The 23,923-nt window shown below is 49.2% G+C and overlaps 1 protein-coding gene across 3 annotated transcripts in view; it reads right to left on the reverse strand.

Annotated features, from left to right (window-relative positions):
- The window catches only part of PMP22 (peripheral myelin protein 22), a 33,523-nt gene extending 10,730 nt beyond the window's left edge, over positions 1 to 22,793 (reverse strand). Inside the window, exons 1-3 of one of the 3 annotated variants that reach the window (XM_084760931.1) lie at positions 22,609 to 22,793; positions 18,571 to 18,680; positions 17,152 to 17,251 (exon numbers count right to left, since the gene is read on the reverse strand). In XM_084760931.1, coding sequence (XP_084617057.1) covers positions 17,152 to 17,251; positions 18,571 to 18,648 — 178 coding nt within the window. In that variant the 5' untranslated portion in view covers positions 18,649 to 18,680; positions 22,609 to 22,793. Of the gene's footprint in view, positions 1 to 17,151; positions 17,252 to 18,570; positions 18,681 to 19,397; positions 19,421 to 20,213; positions 20,372 to 22,608 lie in introns of those variants that run through there. The other 2 variants (XM_084760930.1, XM_084760932.1) reach the window with 2 other exon arrangements.
- Between the last annotated feature and the right edge of the window lie 1,130 nt (positions 22,794 to 23,923).

The following is a 23,923-nucleotide window of genomic DNA, read 5'->3' on the forward strand; positions in this document are numbered from 1 at the left end:
CCCCAAGCTTTCTGCAAATCTCTAAACTTCCAACTGAAATTCAGGCAAAGTGGGGAGAGGGGGGGCAGTATCCCCAGCCCAACATCTACTGCAAGGACTTTAGAAGACACAAAGGAGGAAGCAAGCTGAGCTCAGTGCGACAGGGAACACGTACGCTGTCCACCAGATGACTTGTACCATGCCCACCCTACTCTCACCAAAGAAGAAAGCCAAATGTGAGGGTTTGTGTCTTCTTATGCAGTAACTTGTTGGTGTACAATAGCTTAAAAGTACACACATCACCCGGTGATGGCAGACACCTGTAATTCCAACACTGGAGGGGGATCAAAGTGAGTTCATGACCAGCCTGGGCTACACAGAGGAACCCTGTCACCAAAAGAAGCTTGCATCAATGCTTAGCCCATCAGTCAAAGCTATAGGATCTGGATTATGTACAGATATTGAGCACCCCTTATTTAAAAATCTATAAGAAAAATGCTCCAAAATAAGTAAACATTTTTAAGCCAACATATTGCCCCGAGTAGAAAATGTCACACTAGAAAATGCTGTTTTATGCACAAAATTACTAAAGAGTGTATATAAAACAACCTTCAGATTGTATATACCATAGTGCTTATGAAATGAATTCTACATTTAGACTTGGGTTTCATGGCCAACACTGTGTATATGCAAATATTAAAGATTTTGAAAGAAGCCTAAATTTTAAACATTTCTGGTCTCGAGCATTTTGGATAAGGGATACGAAATTTGTGACGACTAACCAAATAAGGTCACGAGCTCCAAGTAGCTCAGGAGAAATCTTTCAGGTGCAGAGTGAGGAAATCGCCTCCAGGGTTTGCAATAAGGCTTTTCCAGACTCACCCTGGCAGTGTCTTCAGGTGGAAGAAACTCTAGCCCAGCTCATTTAGTGTATCTGGTACTGTAAGAGATTTCCAGAGATGCCTGACGAGCCCGGGGTCACATCCCTATCCGATGGGCCCTGACTCCACACTCTTGCTCTTTCGCCATAGCGCCATATGCTGTCTCCAACTTCCTTCTCAGTTGAGGCAAGAAAACATTGCCTGCAGGGCCAGGAGCAGCCACCGTTTCACCTAATGACTGCTACTAGTGTGTGGCTCTTCCTGACAGTGTGGCTTTTCTGGAGGATCATTCTGCAATAAAGCTGATGGCGCAGTGATACATTACAACGCCATCCAGCTCAGTGAGATGAGGCAGAAGACACAAATCTAAGGTCCCAGTCTGAAACGAAGAAGCTGCAACTCACTGTGCTGTCCTGGGGTGCAGGGCTGGAGCAGACCTACACTGGGTCTCACTTCCCAATTCTAAGATCTTCTACTAACACGGTGTAAATTGCCACCAGATCTCACAAATCCAGTGACAACCTGAAATCTTTATGTGTTAAGTCTATGTACATAGGAAAAGCACCCTGGACTTCATGTATTGACAATCAAACCCCCTTATGCCCAAGTGATCTAACCCCAAGTTGGTTCTCAAATGAGAACACAACTGGGGATCAGAGAGATTTTTATTTGGGGAGCTTTTGGTGCACTGGCAGTAGGGATAAGAAGATGAAGAAGGCGGTCTGCACAATAGACAAAACACACAGAGCCGCATAGCATAGTAAGACCGGCTCTACCCTCAGCCATAGGACCTGTGAAGTGACTTCCAATCACTCACTGAACAGCTCTTTAAGTTAACCCATTCTATCCAGTTACCCAAGAGATAGACACAACACAGAACAAACAATAAATGATAATCAAAGTGAAAGATGAGAGACAGCATCCAAACATAAGCTAAAAACATAAGGGGCTCCAAAGAGAAAAATCTATCTTCTTCCAAATATGTAAGCCAGAAACACCAAAACACGGGGGTCAAGGCTACTCCTATAGCAGTGGCTGATTCCATGCAGCAGACACATAAGAAATGTGTGTCCAAATGAAAAAAATTATAAACTATTTTCAAATCCACATGGGACGGTCTGACAAGCTGGCTGAGTATTGGGAGGAAAAAGTCTTGGGAAAGCAGAAATGATCTAAGCATAAAATATAACCAAGACTTAGAAATCCAAAGCTAGCTAGGGCAGAGACCACAGCTCTGGGAACAGCACTTGCCTTACAAAAACACAATGAACACCCAGCATAGACAAACAGAAGCCAAAGTAAATTTGCAAACTTAAAAAAGAGAGAGAGAGAGATTTAAACAATTCCTTAAAGAAACTGAGATGAAAGGTAAATATTTCTTCAGCACGGAACGACACTGACAGCCAAAGCAGCCTTCAGAAGAGATAATGTCTGCCTCCTTAGGCCGTGACTAGAAAAATATTAAAATAGGAGAGTTGATCTGTCAACTCAAAAAGCTAGAGAAAACAAGAGTGTAATAAATCCAAAACTAACTGAGTCAGTATAGTTTAACAAAATTGAAGATATATGACAACATGTACTCATAATAAAATATCTGGTACATGAAGGGCGGTAAACGTCAGTATGGCTGACAGCTTTTACTGAAGAACAAAAAAAAGCAACATTAATGGTGTTTTTGAACAGAAACACTCAAAGCTGTGATGCTTCAAACTATCTAAGATACTGAGCAATAGAACGTTATTCTTCTAAGTATCTCAACTGGAAAAAACTTCACCTAAAATATGACTGGCTCGGTTCGCTGAATGCTTCCCGGCCCACACAGGCTCTTGACTTCCATCCCTAGTATTATATAAGCCAAGCATGGTTAAAACAAAACAAAACAACCCACGCCTTTAATCCCAGCAGCAGCAGGAGGATCTCTGAGAGTTCGAGGCCAGCCTGGTCTACAAAGCAAGTTCCAGGGCCAGCCAGGGCTATTACAGAGAAACCCTGTCTTCAAAACAAAAAAAAGACTAAGGTCATCCTGGGCCACCTAGAAAGTTCAAAGCCAGCCTGGGTTCTATGACACCCTGTCCTAACTTTCTTTTTCTTCAAAAGAGAATAAAAGCAAAAACTAACAGTTAAAAAAATTTGCATCAAGCACAGTGACAACAACAAAAGATCAAAAACAACATAAAAGAAATGGGGAAAAAAAAACAGAAAAATAAACAAAAATGACCAGCTGTTAAACACAGAGCTTCAGTGTGTCTATTACCTCACATGCTACTTAGTAGTGATACAATTGATAAAATGTATCTATAATATATAACTAAAATATTTTACATGCAAAGCCTATAAAGTTTTTGTAAACCAAACCGCATGTTCTAGTCACTGCAGGAAACTGTTAGAGAGTGGCAGAAGGCAGTCTTTGGATGTACAGCTACCATCTTAGTGTACATGAAACACAGTCCACAAACCATAAGGAAGGAAGTGACAAGCGGTCAGCTGAAGTCAGGTCTCCAGCTCTCAGATGCACAAGATTAAGCTGCAGAGGGATTAAAGGGCCAGATGTAAACTTAAAAAGCCACACAGACATATGATGTGTAATTCACAAGTGAAAATCATGGAAGCCTGTGAACATACGCAGACACTCAAGCCCACGCAATAACCAGAGGATGTATGGGAAACTCATGAAGAATGTGATACCAACTCTTAATCTATCCACCTGTCAAAAAGCATTTCTTACAGATAACAGCAGGTCTGGTGAGATGGGTAAAAGCACAAGGAGAGAGCCAGCTCCCAGAAGTTGTCCTCTTACTTCCCACACAAGGACCATGACATGTGAGCACAGACCCTAATTACAATGAGAATTTAAAGCCCATCACATTGCCTGCACCAGAATGATACACTGTTCACAGGAACAGTGGCAACACCATAGCCTTTTATACCTGGAATTCTGAAAGGATATATTTAAATTTTTCAATACTTAAGATATAATGACCTAACAATTTAGCATCTGTACCCAGAAGTAAACACCTGAGCAGACACTCAAAAATATAATTAAAAATTTAATCAGCAAGGAATAACACTGAAAATAAAGGAGTCAGACCCACGAGCTGTGGCGAGTGCAGCCTTCAGAGGGCAATGCCTGCCTCTCATGCCTTTCAGAAGAATACTTAGGAGAAGGGGGGGAGGGCGTTGAACTGTCAACTAAAGAGCAAGAAAAACAAGAATGAAATGAATCCAAAATTAATTTAGTACAGATTAATGATGTCAACCAGGATGTTCACACTGGTGTCACTCCTTTCACTGGGAATGATGAATTAGCCAGTCTCCCTACAGTCTCACTTACAGAATCCTACAACAACAAACTGGGCTATCTCCCCACAATGGACTGGCAGCATGCAAAGTGATGAGTTAGTCCGAGGGACCTCTCTAAGCCCTCAAGGCAAAGATGAGCAAGACGTGCGCACCGCACGAGGCCATTGCGTAAGCACACCAGCAGATCGTACTTGCTCAAGTATATCCTACAGAAAAGAAGCAGAGATCAGGCAGTCTGGTGCCTGGGGGAGCCCCAGGAACTTTGGTCATAAATGAGGAAGAACTTGGCCAAAAATCCTTTTACTGGCTCTGCATCTTCTGATTTCCTTTTAATAAGAAGAGAGGGTGCTCTTCATCTGTCTGATGCTTTCACATCCACAGACTCATCCAGGTAGGCCAAATACATTTTTAAAAGCTGCGCCTGTAGGTGGCCATGCACAGACATTCCTTATCCACGCTCCCCGAGCAGTGCAGTGACAACGATTTACACGGGCTTGTGCAAAGGTTATACATAAACACTACCTCCCACTCAAAGTGAGGAACTTGAGTTCATGAAGATTTGGGCATCGGGCCAGGAACAAATCCATACTCCTCAGCGACCAGCAACTTCGCACATGTTATTTGACCACTCCAACAAGCTTAAAAACCATCACAAGGCAAAGAGGACATGGCAGCGTCAATAGTAAGGGCTGGGTTTCAAAGATGTAGAACTGCAGGAGTCCTGGGCATGGAGAAGAGAGACCCTCTTTTCATCAAGTGCCATGCCATCCATCAGGCATTGCCGGAGGACATCAGAGGCCAAGCAGAGCCGGGGCTTAGGGAAAGCAGCCTCTATGACAGTCCCAAGATGGGCTCGGACAGCTGGCTGCTCAAGGGGAAACTAAAAGTGCCCTAAAGGGGTCGCTCAGCTACCCTAACATTGCTCCCCAGCCAAAATCATCACCAGACTTAGAAGGGAGGGGTGGCCAGGACAGACGGGCAGGTGCTAGATTCTGTATGACAGCTGGCTCAGCCAAGCAAAGCCAGGCTCCCCCTTACTGTCATGTGCATGTGCTCTAGGTGGCCCGGCCCTGAAGTGGCTCTGTTGCATAGTTCTGGGGCTACCTAGTTAACTTGCCACTTGCCTTTTAGAGACTTGTCCTTTGTTAGCCTGACTTACGAACCAAGATCATAGGGTTACAATGATTTGAGCTGCTGTGAAAGCCCTGTTAAAGAGGGTGTGCGGAAGCTGGTGCCAGAGACCCCAGGGGCTCAGTCCCAATGGAAAGAAGAGAGAAGAAGGAAGGAGCAATGGGAGAGAAAGCCAACACCACTCACACAGAGGTGCTGAGCAGCAGAGAATCAGCCCTTTATGTAGTGCCTTGAGGCTCCATTTCTGGGCATCTCCATCCAGGTCACACAAAGCAGTGTTATACCGGGGGGGGGGGGGGGGGGGAAGGGGTAGGGGGGTGCAGGCGGGGACCACAGAGTTCACATAAGCGAAACAATCGTTGTACCAACCAGAACTCCGAAAAGCATTCGACACAACTTTGATTTCACCAGCACAGACTAAAGCACCAGAAGATGAGTATCTGTCTACACAGCAATCTGACTGCAGTCATCAGGCCAACTAATCTTTGGAGGTCTCTGGACTTTAGCAGTGACCACTCAGCTGCCTTTGTAGGACAAAGTCAGGCACAGCCTATTTGGAAAACCAAGGATACGGCTGACTTACCCAATAAGCCCTTACTTAGTCAATCCAATAGTGGCTTTCCTCTGGCCTCTAAGGCTAGAGTTTGCCTACTTTTGCTAGAGCAAAGCAAGAAGCAAGTCATGGCAGTAGCCTGGGAGAATGCTATCAATTTGAAACTTGTTTATGCAAAGTCGGTGACCTGCAAAGGGCAGTATCCCAATGGCGAGCAAGCCCCAGCAGGGTGGTACCCTGCTCCCCACTAATTACAAGCCTCCGACAACTTGGCAGAGCCCAAGAAAAGCCTGCCACTCTCCAGGCCACGCACTCAGTACCGAATGCATAGTGGATGCCTGGGGTACGTCACTAGAATTCTCAGTGCCGGGTCTAAGCCAATCTTAACCCCCGGTGCTGAGTTCCAGAATGAAAAAGCCCTCATGCTCTCGGGCAGGGCTACTGTTCCAATGAGTCTGAGAGGCCCCAGGACTGCATACAGCTTTCTCTTGCAGGCTTTGGCTAGAGATAGGCCATCCTCCAGAGCACCCAGGGGATGGTGGAGCTGGAACAGCCAAGCTTCCCTTCAAGGTCAGATTCCTGGCCAGAGCCAGCTGAACAGAGAAGGGAATGCATCTGCCCCCTCGGCTGTATTATTAGCCCAGGGCCTACAGTCTAGTTGGGTAAGAGCTCAGGAAACACGAACAGTTCATCTGCTTCTGTCAGTATCAGCACGGAGCCATCTCTGTCCCTGACCTCTGGCTCTCTGTGGGAAATCCGTGAATGGTTTCCTGATTCAAGGAAGAGGACACACAGGAGTCTGGAACGTAGCTGAGCAGGCAGGTGACTTGCTTAGCATGCTCAATGATATGGGCTCTATCTCCAGGATCACACAAAAAAAAAAAAAACAGTATAGATAATAAGTAGCTACATGGAAAACATGGGGTAGATTAAGGCAGAACACACATTGCGGCAATAGAAAAAAGCTCTCTGAGAGGTGAATCGCAAAGGCAGGCGTTGGTACCTCCCGTGGGCACAGTGCTGCACTATTTTCAAAGTCACATGACAACCCTGAAAGCAGGACCCTCCCCCACCACCACCACCCCCAAATCCAACCCACCACCGGCACACAAAAATCACCATTTTCCCTTATTTCTCAGTATGAATGTCATTCCAGAAATAGCTGGATCTCTAAGCAGCCTCCACCCTGAACAATGTGGCCTCTGCTTACCCTTCGCCCACCAGCTTGACTGCACAGAGTTCAGTGTGGGGCCTGTCCCAGCTTCTCCAGCCCTCTCCCCACAGACCACATGATAGCTTAAGATGAGAATCAGGCATCGGGCTAACTTTGCCCACGAGCCCTGCAGCAAGCAGATCAGACAGAAAAGCAGACCATGGCCCTGGGACTCAGAGAGACCATGAGGGCCTCTCCCGAGGACTACTCAGCTGGTCAGAAAGGAGGCGTTTTAGTGGAAACAACCTGTGGCTGGGCATCAGGGAACACAAAGTGCCCAAGGTGTCGAAAGAACCCTCATATCTCCAATGACACCCAAAAGCAAGTCGAATGTCACTTAATCCAAAAACCCCAAAAAAGCTCAAGCAATCTGAAACCGACAGTCCCCTGATCCAGGGTGATGGGTACTGAAAATACGGCATCAGGCTATGACTAGAAGCTGTACGTAAATACGTTTCAAGTTTAGACTTGGGTCCCTCACCAAATACAGCTGCTGCCTATGCAAGTGTTCCAACACCAAAAAACCACCCCACATCAGAACCACTTCCAGCTGCAGACATTTTGGATAAGACACTCAACCCACACAAGCATTCAGTTAACGTCACTCCACAGTAAGAGGCTTGCGGAAGACCAGTTTCCTCAGTCTGGGTCTGTGTTCTGACTCCCGTGTCCTTCTGTGTCTTAGACCGAGGCCCCTGGGATTCCCATGTACTCGCTGGGGTCCCTGAATAAACCGAACAGAAGGAACCTTTTTGAGGTTTATTTTGTACCTCGTTAGAAGGCTGCAGAAATAGGAAGCTCTGCAGAAGATAAGACTCAGCCCGCAAGCTAATACCAAAAAGGGGGGTGGGGTGAGCTCCATGCTCAAGCGCATCAGCCTCTCACGCTAGACTCTCACAATATGTACTCAGTTATCACAGGCCGTGAGAAGTCATGCTGTTGTTTTTAGAAAATAAGAAAAGCTTGATTAACTTCTGACTTTAATTTTTTTTCCTCTCTCTCTCCAAAATCTGTGAGTGTGGCATACTGCTTGCAAACATCGAGATCGGCCACAGAAGCAGGCTAGAAGAAGGAGGCTCCATGGCACGTCAGGAGAATGGCCAGGGAGTGGCTGGGTTAGCTCTGAGATCTTTGGGTTTTACAAGATTTCTCCATACAAGAAAAACTGAAGCCCGCCCCCCTCCCCACGCCCACCAGATATAAAAAGGCTACCATGGAAATCAAGAGCTAGAAAGAACACAGTCCCCACACTCGACACCCATGTTTCCTAACGCGCAGAGCCCTTCTGCGCTCCCCAGATCCCCTTGTATTCTATCCAACACCCAAGACCCATGCTCAAGGGCCAGCTACCTCCTTGGGTCCATCTATGCCACAGTTGTCAATGTGCAGAGGCCTTGGAACCCACGCAGTTAGGCGGCCTCACGCTGTATGTCCTACCTCAGCACAGACTACTTGTAGGACATCAGGGCACCTGCCAGTCTGTCCATTGTGCAGAAGGCAAAAGAGGATAGATTTCTGGGAACACCTCAACACCTTCTTCTATGACAGTGCACTAGAAGTGCCAGAAAAGCCAACAGTGTACTTGAAATCAGAGCCAATGCCCTCCCTGCCAACTTTGGATTTAGAATCCACAAAAGGGAGAAAAGGAGGAGGTAGGTGATGTGGCATGGAGAGACAGCTTTTTTTTTTTTTTAAATCACCTGCCAGTCAGCTGAGCCAAACCCACAGCTTCACTCCAGAGAGGCAAGACAACATCACACTTGCTGCTTACCCACACCATACAGCGGGGACTCCAGAACAATCTCACTAGCCCCAGAGAAGCCACAGAAAGGAGGAAAGTGCAGTCCTCTACCATCTGAAGAGTTGTCAACCAGAATAAAGACTGCTGTCACCCTGTGCTGGTTTAAAGGCCACTAGACAGATTTCCACTTCTTAAGGGTGAGCAATCGACATAGCAAGCCCAAGTCCAGAATAATGGCACAGAGGAAGGCAGCCAGGAGTGACTGCCCCAGGCAGCTGAAGCTGTGGGCTGAACAAAGCATAGCTTCTCAAATGACGTCATCCGGTGGGCTTTCTCCCACATCCCAGGCTGCCCCTCTCAATCTCCTCCTTCACAGACCCCCATCAAGGCTCAGCTCATCTTCCCTTCTCTACTTCAGCACCCCCATCCTGATGACACTCCCCCACATATTCAGGATGTCTAAAAGTAGGGATCCAGCAAGACTGGTCCCTGGGGACTGCTAAGTCTAAGAGAGACCTTGCTGACAACTCTGATGAGCAAATCCGATCCTGGTTTCTAGTCACCGATGCCCTGTTTTCCTCCCACCTCTACAAGCTCAGCCCAAGACCCCATTTTATACCTATCTCCTGCCCCCACAAACCTAGACATCATTTCCAACCATGCTTCCCACGAGGCCTACGTGCAATGCAGCAGCAACAGCTCTCGCCAGCCTACCTCTCCCTCCATCCTTGGAACCAGCCAAGCCTCTTCCAACGCCCTACAGTTCTAATGTGGGCTTTAAGAAGAAGGCCTACATGACTGCTTGTATCATCTTTGTCATCAGGGCTGTCACTGTCCATCGCTCCCACCCTTGACCCCTCACTACAGCTCCTCATTGGTCCCCCAAATTAATTTTCAAAACGCCCACCCTTCACTGTGGACAAAGAGGCCTTCTATGGCTTGATCCTTCCTCCCCTACTTTCCACTCTCAAGATTGTTTCCTGATTATAAGCCATGCCCCCGCAATAACTGTGAGCTCCACGGGATGGAGACCCAGTCTTTCTTATGCCACTGTGTGCCCAATTTCTGGAGTAAAGTCTACAGTATAGGACAGCCTCCACATGTGTGAAGATCAGATGGCTGCAACCACTGGTATCTGCTCAGAAATGAAAAGCTTTCATGGAAGCTGGGTGTTCCCTGTCCCTGTCAGGATAAATGCAGGGTGGGTCTATTGCAGAGGTAGAAGGTGACTCTGCCAGACCCACAGGGACAGCGGTGGATAGTGGGAGACTCTTGCACACCAGTGAGCTTGCATACTCAGGTCCTAGGCCCACACAGCCTCCTCTTGGGCCGCCATGCCCTCAGGTCAAGTCATGACCAAGCTCTTCCTACTGTCAAAATGCAAAGGATGCTTTTCTGGGCTCCAATGAAATCGTACATCTTTAGGATTTCGCTCATTTGGTTGTTACGAAGCAAGGTCTCGCTGTGTTATCTATGCAGCTCTTACCCTCTTGGGCTCTGGCAGCCCTCTCTCTTCAGCCTCTCACCTAACATTTTTAAGCAGCAAAGACTGTGAAGGCTCCATATTAACCTGTAGGTACTGACATCTGGTAAGAAAGTCAAGAGTTAAAATACCGCATCCCACCCCCTAGATTCCACTTTTCCCGCCACAGAACCCACGAGATCCTGAAAAATCAAGAGCCATTACTGAAGCAAAGATTATGGGCTGGTATGGGGAGCCACAAAGATTTGAAATTGTGAAACACGAGCCCATAAATGCAGAGGGCCCTTGGGTTTCCTGAATTCTGACCCAAAGCTGAGCCACAGAAAGGAAATGCTCTGATGTCCTTGCCAAAATGACAGTGTCACCAAATGAATGAGATAAAGTCTGGCATCATTTTGGAGACAGAGACAAAGGAGACCACCAAGAGTGTTTGGTGCGGTGCGACCGATGTTCGCGAGATGTGCATTCTCCAGTTTCCAGTCCAGGCAATGCTACCACAACCTACCGACTGCTGGGCGTTCGCTGCCATCGTTTAGAATGGAAAAGAAGGCAAGGAACTCGTGCTGGCTTCTGGTCTGGCTCCCATCCACCCTCTGAGACAGAGAGGTCCTCTCTAGCTGAGGGGTCCAATTTCCCTAGAGAGCCTGCAGGGCATCTCCAAGAACTGCGAATGTAAAATGTGCCTGGTGCACCTGGTTATCCCCTTTGTGGCTTGAGTAGACACTTTCTCTCTAAAATCAAAGATGTCTCAGGAATGGACATATGTTTTGTTGGCATGGCCCCCATCTTCCAACAACAGATCAATTCGTAAGTAGGAATGGGGTCTGAGTCAAGTGTCACCAAAGGCAAGTTCCACTGTGCCTGACCTCAGTTGTGTTCTCTGAAGTCAGTGATGACGAGACCAAAGCCAGGCTGTGCCCTTCTAACTCTCAGACACCCAAGCAGACTGGGATCTGACTGGATCTGACCAGTCTGCTCCAGGCCAGGTCCACACAGATGAAGTCAAGAGTTGCAGATTGCTTCTATATATTAAAAGAAAAAGAAAAGAAACTCAAAATACAAGGCACTGGGTTCACTTTATAGCAAGGCATACATGGTACCCAGACCTCAAACAATAGCTCTCAAAAAATATTAGCACCCACCACCAATGTGACTTTATAGGCCCTACTTATTTGAAAGCCAAGGCCCAGTTAAAGCTATACAACTTCAACTATTCCTCTAATATAAGATCATTTATATAACTATTTTCTGATTGTGAAAATAAAGGTCTTCAGGAAGAAAGTCTGTAAGGCAGAGAGGTTTTTTTTTTAAAGCATTAAGAATCTTACCAGCCAGACATTTTGGGGCTCCTATAGAGGGAGGACTCCAGTAGAGTCTGCCTTCTGGAAGCTTCTACAAGAAAACAGATCCCCCAGAGTCTAGAGCAGACCAGGTTTTGACTGAATGGGGAGAGTAGAAGAGCTTCCAGAGGTGCCAGCTCCTTGCCAGAGTCTGAAAGGGTCTTTGGACGCTCCCTACTCTAGCCGCACAATGCTGTTCTGCTCTGTTCTCTCACTCCTGGGATTTTGTGCTCAGAGGTTTCCCTGCTTAGAGTCTCTCCCAGATGGTCACACAGCACTCCAGGGTCATTCTCCAACTCCAAACAGCCCCCATCCTGACACACATACACACACACACACACACACACACACACACACACACACACACACACACTCCAGCCCCTCATGATCTTAATCCCCTGTTCAGTTCCCTGCAAGGCTCCCAGGGCTGCCCTCACATCACTTGAGCTCCCTAGCTACCTGTAAAAGAATGTTAATTCAGAACATGGCTGTTCTGGCAAGAGATCACATCCAAAGACCTTCTAGGTCTGTGTGATCTAGCTAGAATACAAATATGCCTTTAGTCTAGGAGACAGAGGCAAGCAGATCTGAGTTCAAAGCCAGCTTGGTATAGAGCAAGTATCAGGTAGAGAAAAAGCTTAGATCCAAGCATGGTGGTACATGCCTTTAATCTCAAACAGAGGTAAAATTAGTTTTTTAGTAGAAGGAAGCACCCATGTTTGAAAGTGATGTCTAATTGAGTGGCAAAAAAAGGTGACAGAAGATTTGACAGAATAGGATTCGCCCAACTCTCATAAGAGAGAGGAAAGGGAAGTTACTTAAGAGGCAGTTTTGCAGAGAGAGGAGGCAATTTTTAACAGGACAGTAATTGAGGGGGTAGGGTGGGGTGAGGGGGGGGGACTCAGGTAAAGATGGAACAAGCCAGAAAATGAGAAGAAGCCAGAAGATCAGAGCAGATTGCTGAGTTAGAGGCCAAGCAGAGCAGTTCCTGGCCAAGAGAGAAGCCAGATTGAGTAAATCAGCCGGGAGGAGTTTGAGCAGGAACACCTGAGTTGAACCACTCAGCCCAGAGCTCAGAAAGAACAAGTAAGGGTGATCTTATTAAGCAGTAAGTCTCAGTGGCTAAAACATTCTAGGCCTAGGTTAGATTGTATGGAGGCTAGAAGCTTCCAGCACTAGGCCTAGGTTAGCAGAAGGAGGCAGTGAGCCTCCCAGATAACAACTGAGCCAGGAGAGTAAAAGTTACTTTTACAGCTGTCTGCCCAGCACACCACACACTGTGAGCCCTTCTGCTCTCTTCTCTTCCTGTGCAACAAACAGCTTTGGGTAAAAAATAATGGGCAAAGGCAATGGTAAGGAAGAGAGGCAGGATGTGGAAAGAAGAGGAGAATCCTGAAGTGGGTGTTTACGTCCAAGGAACAAAGGGAATGCTGGAATTCTATGCTGAAAGGAAGAGGCCCATGCAGCTAATCGCCCTGGGCCATGGCAAGGCTGTCACTTGGAAATGAAGGCCAGTGGGGCCTCAGAACACTTGGAAAACTGAGTGATGGAACCAGCTTTTTATTCTTTAAAACTTCATCATGGATTCAGCTTGGAATCTGAATCACAGAGGGACAAGAACAGATAGACGCCATCTAGTCTCTGGCAAGTGAGGGGACTGCGACTGTGGACACTAGAGCCTGGGACTCTGAGTAGGGGGAGAGGTGCACACTGGGAAGGCTCCAGCTGTCTGGCAGGCTAGATGCTGAAGCACTGTTCGCTAAGACGCCAGACAGCAGCAAAACGGTCAAGGAGGAAGGTGCAGGGTGGCTCTGGATGGTGGCTTGGGTGGGGACTCATAAGCCGTCCATCAGAACCGTCTGGCAGGTGGCTGCCAACAGGAGTCTGGAGTTTGAAAAGAGAAAACTGGACTGGAAGAAAGCAAAGATCCAGGAATGGACTTGAAGATTTCACTACACTGGAGGAAGATAGAAAATGGCGGAAGAGCTCATGAGAAGCTGGTGGGGGAGGTGGGGGGGGGGGAGAAAGGGAAGAGAGGAGGAGAGGAGAAAGAAGGCTTTTGACACAATTCTACTCCATTCTTATAAATGAATAAAGCATGATCTTGTAACTAAAGCTGCAATAAAAGGAAGAAACAGATGCATGGTTCCAGACACCTTCCATTAAAAGGGGAAAGAACACATTCTTTCTCTCCTGCTTTGTTCACCCTAACCTGTAGGTTGCAACCCCTTTGTTTGTGTGGGGGGGTCATCTAAGACCATTGGGGAAAAAAAGATATTCACATTACGATTCATAACAGCGGCAAAGTTACAGTTATGAAGCGGCAAAGAGAATGATGTTATATTCGGGGGATCACCACGATGTGAGGAACTGAATTAAAAGGCTGCAGCGTTTGGAAGGTCGAGAACCACTGATTTTAGGCATGGGTGAGACGGCTGGGGCTCTAGCAGACTCTACATTCAGGAGGATGAGAACCAACCCCAAAAGAGACAAAAGAAACGAGCCGGGGAGTACCTGGTTCTCTAAAAATGTCCCGAGCCCCATGCATCTCTTGTGCTGCCACGCCCTGACTTCATTAAAAGAGCTGAACATAGACGAATTTGTGGTACTAACATTTGTAGATGTTCTGCCTGTTCAAGCCTCATACTAACCAGCTAACTGGTCTACCATGCCCTGTCTTCTTGGAGTAGGTCACTGCCCAGACAGAGCATACCTCCCCGCTCGCCTGTATCTACTTAAATCCTGCCTACCCTTTGGAGGATGGATCATATTCTGCCTCCCACTAGAGACTGACCTTCTACTTCCTCCTTGAACTCTGGCACTGTCTGCCTGCCCCCTCTCCTCAGGCACCTGGCCTTCATAACGAGTGACTCATGCAGCCATACGCGTATCCCCCGACTCCTCAGTGAGGTTCGGCATCAGCAAAAGCAAGACCAGTGACTGCCAAGGCCAAGGGCTCCCAAGCCTTGGGGTGGGCCCCACAGAGCCAGGTCAGGGATCAGGCAGGGGCCAGACAAACAACTGAATCAGTTTAGAAAAACTAAGGTGGAAAGAGCCTGGGGACATGCAGAAAACACATAAAACTAGCCCCAGCACAAAGAGATCAGGTCTTTGAGGAAAGCAGTGGCATCAGTGACAACAAAGCAGGCCCCTGGGGAGAGGGTAGAGATTCAGTATCCCTTCAGAGATACAATTGGCTTGAGCTAAAATAGTGGCATACCGCTGTGGCGTCCCAGATACTCAAGGAAGCTGAGGCAGGGGGATTACCTTGAACCCAGGAACCTTGGATGCAGCAAAATCCCACAGAAGATAGGGGAGCCCATCACGTACATGGAGATACACACATGATAACATATTCTTTACAGACACTATCAATAACTACTCCTAATAGTAAAAGTATGCTTCCAGCATTCAAAGAACAAACAGCCTGTCTAATTCTAAGCACTAAACACAGCTCGCTCAAGAAGGTGACTTTAAAGGTCCTGTACTTTGTAACCATATTGTTGCACAACTCGTTGTTGAACACCATGGAACAGGCAAGACAGACCCAGGAGACTGATGCTCAGCACTTAGGTCGTAACATGCTCACACACTGGGAAGACGTCAGCAGAGGTAATTACTACTCAGGTGACTTAAGTAGAAACTCCTAATTTAGAATAAGCCTAAGTGGAAGCAAGCCCAGCTTTTTAGGGGCCTTTCCTGTGTGTCTCAGAAGCCCATTATTGTCAGAGCTATGACCTGGGGTTGCCAGGAAAAAAAAAGCCACCCAAGCACACTTGGAATCACACTAACAAACTGAGCAAAGTCACTGTTGGCTAAGGCCAGGTAGATGAGTTTACAAGGCATGGAGAAATTGTGAGGCATGTTTCCTATTTAAAATAGCACTAGTGTCTCTTTAAGATTCGCTTCTGGCATCAAGGGACAGCTATTTACTAAGCAGGAAGATGCAGAGTTTGGGCCCTTTAACAGGTTACCCAGCTGTATCTTCCATTCTCTCTTTGCTGACAGTTTGTGCACAACTTAGCAGTTCCTCTGCCTCCTCGTTTTGGCTGAAACTCAGGCAGTTTTAATATGCCTGCCAAAACTGCTCCCTTCCGGGCCTAAGAGTCTTGAATTCCGTGCCAACACCACGTGGTCAGATGCCACTTGGGGACAGCGCCTGCCTGTAGACACCAGGCCCAAAGCCCCAGAGAAAGTTGACTTTTGCTGGCGGCCTTGCCACTTATGGTCACTAGGTGGCAGTGGAGAGCCAGGAGATGCACATCATGGATGGGCAGGGCACTTCTGCCAGACCCTAGGGCTGTAGGTTGAAACCTAATGCTGTGGCTTTGGGCAGGGGGGTGTGTGGGGGGGGGCAGTGGGGACCGAAAGCACTCTTGTCACATTCTTAGGCGCTCATGAACAGTGCTTGGCTGCCAATTTACCCGTGTCAACTTCTAGGATGGTTTCAATTTAGAGTGCCCCACACACTCATATGAAGAACTACCAGTTTCAAAAGGACCAGGGTCTTTTGCCCTGTCCCCAGCCCCAGAATGGTGGAACTTAAAACAACATTTTACTCGTCCCCAATACAAATATGTTACCAGTTCCCGTTGCTACTGAGTCTAAGGTCCTTCATTTGCCACGTTTCAATGATACTCCTGTAGAGTCTATAGTAAGCAAAACTCAACCAAGGAAATGGCATGCGCAGAGCTGTGAAATCACTTCACTGCCTGCTATGTGGGGCTCGGTATGAACTGGTGGTTCCTCTTCTTCAACCAAACATAAGAGAGCAGTTTACAGTAAGATTGGAAGCTGTGCCTGGATGGCCTTTCAAAGCCAGAATTCCAGGCCCCTCTGGGTCCAGGACACAACCTTGGGAACACAAGACCAAGTCTTGGTGGAAATCTTGTTTCTGCGTACCCACCAGAACATCCTAGGCTCTGCTGAGCGCTCTTAGTGTTCCCTCAATTTCATCCTCAGCCTGGTTTCCAGCATCCCATAGCCAAAGATGCTGAGCGCAAAGGGAAAACACAGTCTATGAAGAAGGGGCCATAGGCCCAGCTTATGATGCTAAGTGGTACCACTGAGGCCCAAGATCCTATTCTGGTAACCAGGAGGTCCAAACCTGGCCAGGCCATCTTTAGGAAGGCCCAACTGCCTGCTGCTACAGTGGGAAGGTGCAGGACACCCACCAAACCAAAAATGGCCCCAATATCACCTGTAGTCATGGGGTCTGCTTTCAGTGACCTGGCATGTCACCTTCTCTGCTTACCTGTGTCCATATTTCTTTACCCACAAAGAATATTACACAAATGGCTGAGGCAGGCTGACAGCATGGCTCAGGTAGAGTCATGGCGAAACTGAAGTCTCCCCCACAAGACAACTTTCCCCTACCTCTCATGTTGGCTTCCTGGCTCGGTGGCACATTAGAGTCCACCCAGTAGGGGCTTTCTAGACTAGAGCCTCAAGAATTGATGTCTTCAGGTGCAAAAAAAGAACCCCCCACCTCCAGGACCCATCTGCCCAGAGCACAGATCTAGTCTCTCACCGCTGACTGATGAGGAATAACAGTGCTGGACGGCTCCCGAGGCGGACGTGGTACAGTTCTGCCAGAGATCAGTCGTGTGTCCATTGCCCACAAGCCATTGCTGGAAACAAACAGACATAGCCCCCGGTCAATGAAGCAGTGAGGAGCCAAAGAAGCAAAGGAGCACGGTGAGGGAAGGCAGAACAGCCTCCTCATCTGGGGGCCTGCCCCTCCCCTCCTTCCTGCCCAGGGAGAGCAGCACAGGACATTCCCCAGCCTAGTCACCTGGAGGCCTGACCCTTCCCCTCTGCCCTCAGCACAGGCCACTCCCTGGTAAAGTTGACAGTTGTGACCTTGTGATCCGGAAATGAGAGGTGATAGTCTCTTACAGACATCACGTGCTCTGCGTGCATGTACCCCTGCAGGCCAGAGGAGGGCATCAGATCACATTATAGATGGTTGTGAGCCACCATATGGTTGCTGGGAATTGAACTCATGACCTCTGGAAGAGCAGTCAGTGCTCTTAATCTCTGAGCCATCCAAGAATAATCCAAGAACGATCATGCTTTTAATCCTTCTGCTCCCACCTCAGGAAGAGCTGAAATCGCAGGCACGCATTACCACTCACAGGTTCACGCCCTGCCAGGCACTGAACCCAGGTTTTCATGCATGCTAACCAACCAGGTGCCACCTTCTTTCCTACTGCTATCAAGATTAGCATCTGCCACAGTCATAACTAAGATGCTGCAAGTAATAAAGCAAGTAACCAATCCCAAACATATTTCTCAAAAAAAAAAAAAAAAACACAAAAAACCCCACTTCCAACCTGCCTCACACTGGGACATTAAAGCCAGAAGCATACAATCTTCGTTGGCAAGAAAGTACATTTTAGGTGAATTAGCCCACTGTGTCTGACAGCTCCACACCCAGTTCCTTCCCTGCCCAGCTCCTGTCAGTGGAAGGCAGTCCTGCTGCCACAAGTGGCCTGAGATTTGCAAACTTTTTTTTCCCCAGAGAAGTCGGGGTTAACTTGATAATTCCAAGTCCTAAAAAGTTTTTATAAAGAAAACAACTCGTCTGAGCTAAGATTTGAGGGAAGACGACTTTTCATAAATTACCTACTGAGTTCCTCAAGGAAGCTAAGTCATGGCAGAGAATGTAGCCCCAGAACCATGGCTCTGCCCTGCAATCCTTTGGCTCAGGGGCCTGAGAAGCTAAGTTCTTCCAGGCCTGGTTCCTCTTCCCATCCCTGATGGGAAGTTAGGCCCCCCGCTTGGCCTAGCTTTGTCAAAGAAGTCAAGAGAAGTCCCTGGGACCTCCGGAATGTCCAGCTGTCTGTAAATGTCATTCCAGTTTGGCACCTGGGGAAGCACCAGCTAGGAACCCGGAGCTAGGATAGCTGCTGCCCAGCACGGAGCCTCCCGGCCCGCCCACACTCACGCTGACGATGGTGGAGACGAACAGCAACACTAGCACAGCGACGTGGAGGAACAGGATCCCCAACAAGAGTAGGAGCATGGTGGCTGGGCTCGGGATCCGTGGAGCGTTGCCTGCGAGGAGAGGGAGGCGGGTGTGAGGCCGCTGGCCCTGGCCCGGGGGGCCCAGTTGGCCAGGAGGGGGCGGCAGCCTCCATCCATATCCCCGCCCAGTGCCCGCCCGCCATCGAATATCTTTTGCCTTTGGAACAAAACAAGTTAGCAGTACGCACGTCTCGATCACCCCGGGAGGCGCGCGGAGGAGAGGAGTTTCCAGAATGATGAGTAGAGGCCACAGCAAGCCTCCGCCCAGCCTGGGCGCCTCTCGGGGCCCGTGGGACTCAGGGGGCCACAGAGGCCACCTCCCTGCCCGAGTCACAGGGCGGATCCCCCCACACACACCCCCACCCCCACCCCCCGGAGCGGCGCCAGGATTGCAGTCAGTGGCCAGGGGTCGCCCGCCGCCCAAGGCTGGTTTCCCAGACCCCAGTGCGCCCCGCGTTCCGTTACTTGCTTCCAAGTTTCCATGGGGTTTTGCCAGCGGAGGGGAGCCGCCCCCTCCCCCTCCCCCTCCCGGCTTAGCCTAGACGAGGGCGGCGGAGAGCTGGAGAGCAGGCGGGCTGGAGGACTGCCCGGCTCCCGAGCTTCCCGCGCGCCGGGTTCCGCGCCTTCCCTGCGCCCCCCCGGGGGGGGGTTAAGGACTTTCAGCCCTGCTAGCTCCGTGTGCGCCCCCCTAGACGGCCCCACGGACAGCTAGGCTAAGCCAGCCGCACCCAGGGCCCCCACGCGGACCTGGTCCAGTGCCCCATCCCGAGTGGATGCGCCAGGAGCCCTATTCCCGGGGTGCCGCTGACTGGCGAGGAGGAGACAGTGCATAAAGGAGTTGGTTGGGTTTGAGAAGTCTTGCAAGTCAGAACTGGCAAGACACGTTTCCGGAGGAGATCCTATCACCACCCACCCCCAAACCCCCACACTCCCACACCCCCACGCCCCAACACGCTCACTCACTCACTCTTCACAAAGTTTAGGAAGCTAAACCTTAAGTGACCTGGTAGTGAATGTGTACAGCTGTGAAAGACTGGCTCCAGCTGCGTGGACCAGTTACGGTTAGAACCTTGGGCCAAAGAGACTTCTAAATTAGTTTCGCCATGTATTCTATCCCACACACCTCCAGTTTTCTCCCAAGGAATGCATCAAAAGCAAAAACTCAGGAATGCACAGAAGATATCATCAGGATTTCGCCATCATTTCCAGAAATTTAAAATTATTATATCGGACAGCTTCAAGTAGCAGGGAGCCAAGAGCGCGATGCTGTGACTAGGACCTAGAGGCTCGAGGCACTATCCTAGGTGTTTTAACAAGCGCATCATCTGGGAAGAATTTCAAGGCCGACCCCGCGGCCCTGAGGTCTGAACGCAGTGGAAGTAATCCTAGGGGTGTCCCTCCAGTAGGCTAGGAAGGAAACAGACAGGGGTCTCAGCGATCCTGCCACAAGGCGGCCCTATGAAGGGTTGGAGCCGGTCCCGACTCTAGGCGCACCATCTCCAAATGATGCCCAGGTTTATCCACCCCCCGCCCTTCCTTCACTTTCCCTACCAATTTACTTACAGTTCAAATGGACAGCTGTCTCAGAGCAGAGTGGCCTCAGGCACAAACTCGGGTGCGAACTCTGGGTTGCTGGCGTTCCCAAAGACAGCTGTGCTGCGGGGCTGCGCGCGCGCAAAGCAAGGGGGCAGAGGGAGGCACCCGGCGTTCCCCTTTAACGGGAACTACGCCCTGTTTGCGTAGCTGCAGAAGGGTGTGTCCCGGGGTCAGCGTGTGCGGGAGGGCGGGCCTCCCCGAGGAGAGGGGGCTGGCGGGCGGGGCGCCGACTGCCAGAGACAGTTACTCGGACTTAAAGACACCTCCGGGGGAGAAAAAAAAAAGCAGACCTCTGCAAAACCTCGACTTTTACCCCTGGGCTTTTTCACCTTCCACCTCCCCTAGCTCTGTGGTACTTGGGCTCTCTTGACCAATAAATTGTACCTTCGACATTCGCCCCCATCAACCTACAAGGATAAAGCTTGCCCCCTACTCCCCAAGCCTTGCGTGCAGTGAAGCGGACTGCGCCCGCCTGGCACACCCTCTTGCCCTGGCTTCTTAACTAGCCTGGTCCTCTAAAGAGCTATTCCGGGAATCCTTGTTTGTACCTAGAAAGTGTGTGCTAGCTTCCTGGGATTCAGAGGACATATCTAGAGGGCCCTGCTGGGACCTGAATCCGGAGGTAAAGGGGGTGGGGGGAGGAAAAGCCAGGCTGACAGGGAGTCCTAGGATCCGGCTTCTCCTAGGCTTGGCAAAACCAGATTACAACTGCATATATGCTCCAAAGGAAGTTTGCCTGAGGCCCTCTGGCCTGGCTCCCAGCCTTGGCTGGAGTCCTGGCCACGGGGTAGGGGGTGAGGGAAGTGGCCATCTGAGGTGCTGGAAGAGCAGCAGGGAGAAACTAGCTGATTCATAGCCGCCTGAGTGTGGCCCGCCCAGAGTTAAGGAGGGAGAGGCTAGCCAGCTCCTCTTGGAAATGTGCCCAAATGGCCATCAGGTCACCTGTATCGGCTGACTGAGCAAGGAGGCAGTGTGCTAAAAGTCTCTATCCGCACATCCACACCCTCCCTACCTGTGTGTCATGAAGCCCTAAATGACTCAGACAGTTCCATATTATTTTGCTATTGGAAAGTAGCCGCTATGTGAACTAATGGTATGTAGTTGCTCATCAAATTAAAAATATATATATATATTTGAAGAATTCATCAGACAACGATCTTTTACAGTTTCTCATCAGATTAAAAAGAATACTTGTGACATTTTTATCCAATGCCCTGTGGGTGCCAGGTGTTTTACCTGGTCTATGGCACCCAGGAGGAGGAGAGGCAGTGTGGTGCAGTGGTTGAAGCGTTGGCTCTGCTTCACTCAGGGGCACACCTAATCAGCCAGGTTCCTCCTGCTGACAGCTTCAGTGGTTTTTATCTGGGAAGAGCACCGCTGCCTGTGTGGCATGGTGTGACAATCCTTAAAGATAAGCCCAGAGCCATTCGTGGTGTGTCTGGAACAAAATACAGGCCCAAGCACACCACTATTACGAGAATACCACCTCTAATGCTCAAAACCCTTCAAGGCAGGGTTTGTCCATTTCTAATAGGGTAGAAAATACCCAGAGTTATACAGCTACGTAAGAGTGCATGTGGCCCGAGAGTGACCAAGGAAATGGAACTATGTCTTCTGTTTTATGGGTTGTTTTTGTAAGTTGGATATGTCCTAAAAGTCATTGCTGTGCCCTTACTTAAAGTCGTGTCTGTTCCCAGCATTTCTTGGTGACACCGTGTCTAACTCTGGATTCTCTTTCCTTTCTGTCTTCTAAGTAAACTTCCCCTGGGGAGGATTCTAATCTACACCTTGAAGAGCGCAAGGCTACAGCTGCATTCACAGCCTGCTCCTCTCCTTTTTTTTTTTTAAACTCGGCACTTCGGTCCACAGTCACCTAGGTCATAGCCATACCACAAGCTGCCAGAAAGGTGCCATTCCCCCCTCCACACACACACACACACACACACACACACACACACACACACACACACACTCTGTCGCTCGATGCCTCTTGCTTCCTGGCCAGCTCCCAGTGCTAGAAAGGAAATGCTACTGAGGGAATGCTGAGCAAGCTTGGCCACACCCAGAGCCTGCCGGCCACAGGTGGAATTGGCTGGTGTACCCGCTCCACTAGCCAGCTGGGTGGACCTTGTTGCTTCCCGCTAGGGTAGGGCCGTCTAGGCCCCCCTTTCTCTTCCAAGCTTCATCTATTCAGCTTCTGGATGCTCTCAGATCGCATCCCCAGCCAAACACACACCCAGGTTTAAAGCAAGATCTTAAGAACCGAGTCCCTGCTCCTCTTTTTCAGGTTGCAATGGATGGGAACTGAGCCTCTCTATAAAGTACACACTACCCAGAGGCACCATCTGCCAATACAACTCACCAGACCAACGGTGTAACCCCCTTCCTCCGCACGGATTTCTTTGCAGTCAAGTGCAAAGGACGGAAGGCAAGCCCTCCCCGCAGGACAGCAGAGGCTCACAGCAGACAAGACTCTGAGCTCGGCTGCTTCCAGCCAGGCTCCCTGAGATGTTCCCTGGTGGAGATCCCTGTAACTGAAGCTGGACTAGGCGTCTTTCCAGTTTATTCAGGGGCTGGTCCAATGCTGGGATATGTCATGGTGGCCTGAGAGGTTCTCAGCCTCTACTATTTAAAGAGACAGTGTCCAGCTTGTGCATCCTCCAGGATTGAGTGATTCCCCAAAGAGGCCCTTCAGGAAATGAAGAACTTGAAATGGATTTGGGGTATTCCTGAACCCAAGAGACTAAGGATGTTCTCCCTGGGAATGCTAGCCTATGTACAAGCAAAGAGGTCCAGCCTATTCTCAGTAGGCTCGCAGCAACTCTCTGTGGATTCTGCAGGATTGAAATCTACTGCGTAATGGATCTATACACACAGTGTTACATGGTGGGGGGGGGGGGGGGACCAGCATCCTTGTACAGCATTCCAACAAATTACCCCCTCAGCATTATACTAGGGAACCAAATATCTCAGTGTATTACCCAAGTCAGGTCCATTTTGCTGTGCACCCGGTTAGCAAGGGTCCGAGCTATCTGCTCGTTCTGCCTTGACGCCCCTCTGCCCCAGCATACCACGCTGGCAGGGTGTTAGAATGGGGGTTAGGATAACGTGTCTCCAGGCTCTGTCTTTAATGCAGCCTTCCTCAGATCACTATTAAGTGTTGGCCTTTGTGAGGTCATTCATTTCAAGCAAACAGCCCTCTGCAGGTTCTGACCTATCAGGCTGGGTAGACTGGGGGCGCGATCGGGAAGTCACGAGCTTGGCAAATGATTCTCATTGCATTGTCTTAATTTACTCTATCCCTCCCAACTCATTAGACAGGTCCTCATCACTAACGACCATAGATGCTCATCTAAGGGAAGAGGTCTAATAGAATACGTTTCCTGGAATCCTGGCAACTCCCCAATCTCTTATGTCTGGAACTCCCACTCCAATCAACCTAAAGAGTTGGAGGAAGTCCTCGTCTGCCACAGAGACCTTACAGCTTGCTGGCTCCCTGGTCAGGAGAAAGGCTGAATGCTCGGCTCACAGCCAATGTTTTTCAAGCTCCCCCCAAAATCACTTCTTTCTCCCACTGCTTAGCCGTTTCTGCTTTCCCAGCACCTGGCCTTAGCTCTGACTGCTGTGCTTAGAAGCTTCTGAGAACTTGGCCAATCATCTCACTGAGGCCCATGCCA

The sequence above is a fragment of the Acomys minous genome, assembly GCF_964271855.1.
Source record: "Acomys minous genome assembly, chromosome: 16".
Lineage (NCBI taxonomy): Eukaryota > Metazoa > Chordata > Mammalia > Rodentia > Muridae > Acomys > Acomys minous.